This window comes from Corylus avellana, chromosome 2 (assembly GCF_965113065.1).
Source record: "Corylus avellana chromosome 2, dhCorAvel1.hap1.2, whole genome shotgun sequence".
Classification (NCBI taxonomy): domain Eukaryota; kingdom Viridiplantae; phylum Streptophyta; class Magnoliopsida; order Fagales; family Betulaceae; genus Corylus; species Corylus avellana.
Genome location: NC_142491.1, coordinates 6,637,404 through 6,646,586, shown reverse-complemented (window position 1 = coordinate 6,646,586; position 9,183 = coordinate 6,637,404). Strand labels below are relative to the sequence as shown.

Sequence of the window (9,183 nt, the reverse complement as noted above, 5' to 3'; positions counted from 1 at the left end):
TTAACCTATACAAAAGGTATTTACAGTGTTTTTCAATGCATTGAAAAAAACTGTAGATACCCAATATTTTATTAAATTATAAACAAATCATTCTCTCTTCTCTCTTCTTCACATGTTTTCATATAGGAAAAAATACGAAAATTTACTGTAAAATATTTTTTTATAGAAAATCAAAAAGTAGGTTTATTCCTTAAATTAAGGAAAAATGGTTGAAAAGCTGCTAGTGCTCTAAGGCCCTCTTGCTCTTGCAAGTATTTAAGCAACCCGAGGCATACTTTGTAGAAGAAAATGGTTTATGTAGAAGAAAAGTGTAAATAATTTTACGTGCATCTTGTGAATGTTATTTATTTGGTCAACTAAAAACATTTTCAGATTGACCAGTATTTTTATTTTGTGCCAAATACCCAAAAATAGGAAAAGCCCTTTCTAAAAAATGTTTTACACCAACACAAACAAAAATGATAATAACAAAGAAATACCGCAATGGAAAGGATAATGTATTTATTGGCTCGAATGCAACAGAGAAGCATGCAGAACAAAAGCCAAATTTACCTGCTATGAAGAACTGAAATAATTTCATTAACCCATACGATCATCCATATGTTGTCTTCAACATAAGACTGTCCACAATTAACTCAATTCTCAGTATAACAAAAGTTGTCAAAAAAAAAAAAAAAAACCAAAAATTACAACGAAGAACAACCCAAAATTAAGGACAGGAAGCAGTCCAATCGAGCAATAAGTACATTGAAACAATTTTTTTGATGGCCAGACCCGATATAGGTTACTTGCAAATTTTTTTTAATTTTTTAATTTTTTTTTAAATGTCACTAGAGTCCGTTGGTCCCAAAAAGACCAAGTACACTGCGATGCTTAAGTTAGCATAATGTTTAAAGAATCTTTTTTAAATAAGGCACCGTTTTTGAGAGAAGACCAAAAATCCAGTTTTACTAGGAGCTATGTTACCTTTTATATTGTTTTCTGCAACTGCTGTATGTGGGAGATGTCCCACTCCTTCAGCCTCATCAAAACTATTTTTTAATTATTTTGGTGAGGCAATCTAACAAAAGTAGTTTAAATGTCCACTTTTCAGACTCACTACTTTAACAAAAAAAAAAAAAAAAATAGTAAAGTGAATGTTACTTATCAAATATAAAAAAGTACTATTCACTCACCTAGTGATTAAACAACTCATTTCTCTCTATTCTTTTTTGTTTTTAGTTTCTCTCTTTTTTTTTTTTTTTTCTAAGAATAAACAAATATTTGAAAAATAATATTTAAATTGAATACTAAAAGTGGATTGTTAAAATAGTGAGACTGCTGTGGATGCTCTAAAAATGTGAGTTGTTAAAATAACCAAAAGTGCACTTTTTGTTATTTTGGTGAGTAAAATTTGGTGAGACTGCTAGGAATGCTCTTAATTTTTGGGTTTTACTTCCCGTTCGAAGTAATGGGTGGTTATCCCGTGCAATTATTTTTCATGTAATTGTCTATTTGAGTGGGAACCATGGTAAATTATATCCCTAACAAAGTCATACCAAAGATATACAACAGTACAATCCAAAATTGCTTTGTCAATGATCCTGAAGAAAAATCACAAACAAAAAAGCAAGATATTTTTTTTCAACCCTGGAGTGCTATGACTAAAACCCAAGAATTACTGGAGTGCTAGAAACAAAGTTGCTTTATCTTTCTCAGTTCTCGCCTAATTTCTTGCCTAACAAGAGCATCTTCATGCTTGTGATATGATTCCTACCTAATATAAGTTGGCATGAATGTTAATATGTATGCATCAAATTGAAGGTCTAATTGTTGAAGTTAAAACTACAAAATGAATGATCCAGGTTTTCTACAAAATGATTTGTACCACAAGTAGAAAGGACATACTGTAATCACAGAAACATATATGATAAAAAAGTACTCACAGAGCAACCTGCCTCCTAAGAGGCCAAGAATCATCAGTGCTGTAAAGATTCCAAACTTCTCAAGTTTGGCAAGCAAGGCTGTTCTACAAAAGTTTTGAAATTTTTATGTCATGAGATTTTAAATGTGTGATAAAGCAACTTCAATATTTTAACTGCATCAGCCAAAGAGCACTTTCAACAGCTTCTTTTAGATTTTCTTTAAATTTAAGAAATCAAACTACTTTTCAACCATTTTCAAATACTCTACAATAACTTTCCTTAACCTTTGCTTTGTACCATTTAAATAATCTTTCAAATCAATGTTAGTGGAGACAGAAAACCTTTTTTGTAATAAAATAAGGATAAGGGGAGGTAAAGTACTTCCCTAAATTTTGGGTAACACAATAGCTTTCCCTTGGTTTAGGGATAGGAAAGGGAATTTGTTGTAGATAGGTTTTAGAGAATTTTTCCTACATTTAGAGAAGGAAATGAGGTTGAGGACTCTGCCGATAGTGCTCTAAGGCAAAACAGGATATTTGGAACAATTATCACACATGTGGGCCAACTTCAATCTTAATTGTTGTAAAAGCAGATTTTTGCATGACTGAATTGGTAGACGGGTTCACCTGCAAGACAAGAAAACGACTACCGGAGGGGCACTGGCCAGAGGCCAGCTAGGAGACTCTGATGATTAAGTTAATAGAGCATTCATAGAGAAAAAAGTAGAATCAAGAGAGTTTAGGGAGAAATGGAGTCTGGTATCCTTCCTTTATCTTAATCTCATTGTTTAACTTCCTTTATCTTCTAGACTTTTTAGCTTTCTAATGAGTAGGCCTTTAGGTGGCAATTGGGCCCAAGTTTATTTGTGGTATCACCAGCTGTGAAAGACATATGAGGCTAAGGCCCAATATCAAAGCCCCCTCCTTGCTCCTGGTACACGCTGATATTGCATAGAAACGAGCATTCATTAATAACAACAAATGAAGGTTACACCAAAATGTATGTAGTCTCCTTAGAAATATTCAGATATATCATTATATTTAGAATATTGAAAGAAAGCTGACAGCAGAATGCTTGACAGTGACAATGAAGCACAACAACAGCAAAGGAGGAAAACAGAGCTCAACCTTTCCTTCAATTTTAAGATAAAGAAAATTCCTTTGTTTTGCACATTCTCTTTCAAATAAAAATAATAAAAAGAACTGGTATCTACAAGCCTATGATCAACTGAGATTATCCAAACCATTACTGATGACTCCACTCAAGAAATGAGAAGGCATAATATCTAAGAAACCTCTAAAATCAACAAAATAAACCTATTTAACTGAGTAATAGCATGAAGAAGTCTCTTCAACAGAACCTTTTCAACTCATTTGGAAAGAATATTGGAAGATAATATAACTGACACAGTTGAACATCCCAATACTCCCTTGATGAATGACAAGCAACATATATAGGTGAAGAATACTTGGAACTTTTTTTTTAAAAAAAAAACATGCAAAGAAACTTCCCCTGCCACTTGCCCTTATTTCAAACTATTTTCTGACAATACCTCAATTATTTTTCTTGGGAGGGGGAATGGGGCGAGAAAATAGTCTGAATGATTTTTTGTTTTGGTAAATATTTTATTCGACTCAAAAAGAAAGAAGAAAAAAAGCAGAAGAAAACGCTTAGGATAAAGAAAGGAAGAACCTTATTGTAACTGAATTACATTCAAAATGATAGTCAAATTCAAAAGACAATCAAACTCTACCTACACTTGAGACTAGTTCAACTCGGCTGCACTTTATCCATTGCATGAAGGATCTGTTTGTTGACCTGAGATCTTATCCGAAGACTTCAAATGGGTGCAAATAAAAGCATCAGAACCACAGGCTAGATAGTAGGCACCCTGCAATTTATTACCACAAACCATGAGCCACTTTAACAAGTTTCATGCAGTAGCCACAAAAAATCCTATGCTCCCACTGATTACCTTTTCCCGCATAGCAGCTATCAGAAGAAAACACGTTGAATGGTAATTCAGATTTGGCAGTTGGCACTACACAACAAGTTCAACAGGTCATCACAACAAGTTTTATATAGGGAAAGCAATTAGACACGGATAAAACTAAGAGAAATGTTAGAAAAATGCATGTACCTATGTGGAGATTCTTGCAAGAGTTTTAGCTCATTCAATCAATTCATCATCCATGATTATTAGGTGGACATGAGCAATCTTGCGCCATTCTTTTCCTTTTTTCCTCTGACATTGTTTCTTTACCAAAGGACAATTGTTGATCAGTAAAACAGAAACAGAGGCAGCCAAGCCCTCTTCTGGCATGTACTTGAGCATAGGGCAGTTATAGATCCGCAATTCTTCAAGAGAGGTGAGCTCTTGAAGCACCTTATCCAAAGATTTCATATTTGGAAAATTCATTATTTGAAGAGCAGTCAGATTGGTGGGCAGCAATCCCACCTCTGGAAAGGACTCTACATCTCCCCTTTCACCACAAATAAACAAATTTTTAAGAAATGGGAGCTTTTGCAAACCCCATCCCATTCGTCCGGCAACGAGGTTGTCACAATCGGTGATGGACATCGATTTCAGATTACAAGGCAAACCCCCCTCAGGAAAAGACTCAACTTCTGCACAATCGACTATTTGCAATTCCTCAAGAGATGGAAGGAGTCCGTGCATGTTATCAGGCAGTGACCTCAAACGACCACAATTCCAGACCCAAAGCAATGTAAGTTTGGAGGCATGAAATCCTCCTTCTGGAAAAGATACAAAATAAGGGCAATCTATGATTCGTATGTGCAAGATCATTAAATCAAGACCAAGTTGGTCTGAAATTGTAAGAGATTCCAGATTCCCACACCTAAAGATATAGATATCACAAAGGTTTGGGAATAAGTCCAATGGGAAGGACCTGAAAGAATCATAAATATTTTCCAAGTGCAATTTTTTAAGTGATGAAAAGATCCCATGCATTGGAAGCTCTTGAAAAGAAACAAGTGAGGTACAGTAAGAGATTTCTAACTCTTGAAGAGAACAGTTGGACTCCATCATTCCCATGGCTAGGGAATCTAGTGCATCAAATCCTCCAACTTTGAGAACCTGTATTTTAGCAGGCAAATTCTTTAACAGGTCCTCACCACATGTTAGATTCAATTGACATAGAGCAGGATCCCTTGGGAGTTCAGGATCCCTTGGGAGTGAAGCCCCTAGCAACGGACATTCCCTGATCTCAAGTTTAGCTAAAGAAGGACAATGGATGGGTAATCTTCCTGTTAGCTTAGGGCAGTTATCAATATAAAGCTCTTGAAGATGAGGAAAAGCTCTATTTTCATTTTCAGCCCCCAAAGAAAACCATTGCTCCCACTTCAACGCCTGCTCAAACCTTAGAACTTTCAGGGCTCTGAATGGCTTCATTGAAGAATTGTTGCCATAAAACTCACGACCCACTATAACAACTTCATCAAAGTGAATAATAGAAAGGTCTTGCAACAAGGGTAGCTGCCCAAGTGGTGGCAAGCTGAGGCAATATTTACAGCCGTATAGATGAAGAGATGCTATATTAGAGAATGAATGATGCCCTACCCAATCTGGAAAACTGTTACCACTATAATATTTGATTGTAAGACTTTCTAAATTTGAATGAGGCTGGAGACTGTCAAGTATACATCTTTGACTTTTTAAAGCAACATTATCATCTTTCCATTCCAACACCAAATCCTTAATGTGTTTCTTCTCCTTCAAGCATGCATCCAAAGCATCCGTAGAAGAGACAACATTTTGAAGATTCATAATAGCAAGCTTTCCTCGAAGATTTGTAAGTTTTTTCAACTCTCCTATGCAGGACCCACTAGTTTTGCCGATGATAAATGTAGTCAATGTACAAAGATATTTTAATCTGCCCAATTGTATCGGCATCTCCATTATGCCAGTTCCAGTAATATCAAGATGCCGTAGATTAATGAGTTTACGCATCTCCCTTGGCAATCCAACAAGATTGCTACAACATGATAACTTGAGTGTTTGCAAATTGATCAGCTGACAAATGGAATCAGGCAACCCTCTAACCGAGGTGAAAGAAAGGTCCAAATAGCGTAACTGTTTAATTTTACCAATTGAATTAGGCAAGTTAGTCACATTCTCATAGTGAGACAAAGAGAGTATCCGTAAACATCTTAGATTTGACAATAAATCATGTGGTACTTTTTTAGTCAAATTGTTGTCCATGATGGAAAATTCTAATGGCAGGAAAGTGCGCAACCGCTTAGCCTTGTTAAGAGCCTTAAACTTCTCAAAGTCATCAAATCTTGTTCTAAAATACGACAGGTGACGAGTCTTGTTCACAATTTTTTGAGAACAGTTAGCCTCCAACCTAAAGACAAACTGCCCAAAAACAGATTTTGCTACATCATTGACAAGATCATGCATTACAAAACATGATTTTCCATCACTTGATTGTTGAAACAATGATCTTGATACAAGATCAAGAAAGTAATCATTACCAACTTCTTCCATTGTTTTGTTTTTGAGTTCTTGCAATAACCCTTCAGCCATCCACAGCAAGACTACTTGATCCTTTTCAAAAGTGTGATTCTTTGGGAATATTGAACAATAAGCAAAGCATCCCTTTAGATGTGAGGGTAAATATTTGTAACTTAATCTTAAAGCAGGAAGTATGTTTGTCGTGTCAATTGCTAAATCCCAAATTTCACTCTTTAGTATCTTATCCCATTCACCAACATCTAGTTTCGACCTCAAGAGAGCTCCAATTGTTTTGGTTGCTAAAGGTAGGCCTTGGCACCTTTTCACAATTTGTCTACCTATTACCTCTAGCTCTGGTCGGGCATCAAGGTTACCATCGTGAAATGCATATTTTGCAAATAGCGACCAACAATCTTCTTCTGTTAACTTGTTTAGATGACAAGGTAGAGTAGTCCGCATGGCTAATGCAACATTGTCGTCGCGCGTTGTTACAATAACCCTACATCCTTGTGCCCCAGATTTAAAGGGTTTACTTAAAAGCTCCCAATCAGCATAATTCCTATTCCAAACATCATCTAAAACAAGTAGGAACTTTTTCCCCATCAACTTCCCCTTTAGTCTAACTTGAAGCAGATTCAGCTCCTTAATATCACAAGTTGACGAAGTTACTGCCTCTAGAATTGTTTTCGTTACCCTGAACACGTCAAATTCCTGCGAAACACACACCCATGCCTTCAGGTCAAAATGCCCATTCACCCTCTGGTCGTTGTATACAAGCTGAGCAAGGGTGGTCTTCCCAATTCCCCCCATACCCACTATGCTAATCACACTCATCGCACCGGCAATTGCATCGTCCGAGAGCAACAAGTTAACTACTTTCTTCTTATCATCATCCCTACCAAAAATACCAGATTCTTCAACCAAACAAGTGGAGGGCAATCTTTCTGAAGATTTCCCTCCAACACCTGGTCTTAGACCTAAGACATCCTTTTGCTTTTCTAGATATTCCAATCTGTCAAGTACTTCTTCCATCTTCGGTTTCATCTCCTTGAAAAAAGGATGTAAATAAGCAGAGACAGAGTTTCGTACCTTTATTGCAGTGGTTTCAAATTCGGCAGCCAACTCGCGTGTCCGGATTTCTGTATCAATCTCATCCAAGATGTCCTCTGCATCATAGAGAGCATCTTTCAGCTCATCAAGCCACTCTTTCACAGCAGGCTTCATGAGTTCCTTGTCCTCCGCGTCCTCGACCACCGATTTCACAGACAGCAATGCTATCTTCAGCTTTCTTAAGGGCCCATCGGCGAGTTTTCGTCCCCGAAAGAAGTCAAGCACCTCCTGATTCATTTTTTTTAATAAAACATCGAAGACAACAGAGAGAAGCCCTTCTCCCACATCTGCCATTGTTGTCTTCTTTGCAACGGGAAAAATTCAATTGAAATAAAATAGACGATCGTACACAGCAGAACATAATCAGATTGCAACCAATATTTAGCCTTTATATCGAAGAACTGGTTCTTTTCCTTTTTCAATTTTTATTTATTTATTTATTTTTTGGTGCCGGTGGTTTTCAATTTTCAGAAGTTAAGTTGGAAGAAACGTAGAAAATTGTCCAAATGTTCAAGAAACAATTATTTCACACTCGCCGTGTTTCTTTTTTTTTATTTTATTTTGGGAAGTTTTGATGTTAAGGATCCGTTTGGAAGTGCGTTTTTAAAAGAATAATCTGTGTTTTTAAATTAAATCGTAATTTTTGAGTGTTTGGAATTGCGATTTAAAATCAGGAACAATAAAAGGTATTTTTAAATATACACGATTTTAAAGATTAACTTGCAATTTTATTAAATGTTTAACTATGTTTTTAAGAATCTTATTTTTAAATCGTACATTTTAAAAACACAAATCCAGACAAGCTCTTAAACAAATTGCACAAATCATAACACACACAAAAGAAAGAATGGATAGGTGACTATTGGGTAAAGATCAACAGCACGCGGCGTGCATTGCACGCCCGTGCTGTTGAACTTAAAAAAAAAAAAAAAAAAAAAAAAAAAAAAAAAAAATTTTTGCACTGGGCGTGCCACGCCCGCGCGTGCTGCCAATCAGTGCTCGGTGACTATTTGGTAGCCAAATCAGTTTCTTTTGCCATTGAAGTGGTTTGTCTTGCTCCCTTTTTATATAGTTATTGGAATCGGTTGAGCCACTGACCAAAGAGGTGGTTTGGAGCTGAAGAATAGTTCGGTCATTACCAATCCGCCCTTTAAGGTGAGGTTCAGCCACCCCAATTTGAACTGCAAGTGAACCTGTTTTTTCTTAGTTCCCTTTAAGGTGGTTCAGTCACTCCAATTTGAACTGCAAGTGAACTTGTTTTTTTTTAGTTCCCTTTAAGGTGATTCAGTCACTCCAATTTGAACTGCAAGTGAACTTCTCTTTCTCTTGAACTAGGAAAGGACAACATTGCTGAAATTACAGTACCATACTCCCTTGCAAATCCATCGATGGTGGCAAAATAACAATTCCAAGGCTGGTAAAGACACATAATTAATCAATAATCCTTTAAACATGGCTGTTCTAACATTTGCACTTACAAAAGCAGATACAAATGTGAAGAATCTTCTTCTCTTTTTAGAAAAATGCATACAGCAAATATGAATTTTCTTAATAACATCAATATAGACAAGAAAAATCCCAATAACAAGCAGAAGGAATGCTCACCTTTCCTATCAACCCAAGCCATGCAATCATACTCATATTTTCACCATATGTACAGTGAAGAATTGAATGTTGTGTATAAAGGAG

General features: G+C 36.1%; 1 protein-coding gene across 2 annotated transcripts; it reads right to left on the bottom strand.

The window, feature by feature from the left end:
• Positions 1 to 2,813: 2,813 nt before the first annotated feature.
• Positions 2,814 to 7,834, bottom strand: LOC132175118 (putative disease resistance RPP13-like protein 1). 2 transcript variants are annotated; one of them, XM_088513460.1, is made up of 4 exons: positions 4,045 to 7,834; positions 3,880 to 3,945; positions 3,658 to 3,795; positions 2,814 to 2,844 (listed from the first exon to the last, which is right to left on the bottom strand). In XM_088513460.1, exon 1 carries the CDS (start codon positions 7,786 to 7,788, stop codon positions 4,075 to 4,077), a length of 3,714 nt encoding a protein of 1,237 aa, XP_088369586.1. In that variant the 5' UTR covers positions 7,789 to 7,834; the 3' UTR covers positions 2,814 to 2,844; positions 3,658 to 3,795; positions 3,880 to 3,945; positions 4,045 to 4,074. The 2 variants fall into 2 exon arrangements, with proteins under 2 accessions (XP_088369586.1, XP_059442937.2); XM_059586954.2 differs by lacking the exon at positions 2,814 to 2,844 and having other exon boundaries at positions 3,495 to 3,795.
• Positions 7,835 to 9,183: the final 1,349 nt, after the last annotated feature.

Coding starts and splice junctions, on each gene's coding strand:
- LOC132175118 (XM_088513460.1), bottom strand. CDS start 7,788: ATGGCAGATGTGGGAGAAGGGCTTCTCTCTGTTGTCTTCGATGTTTTA.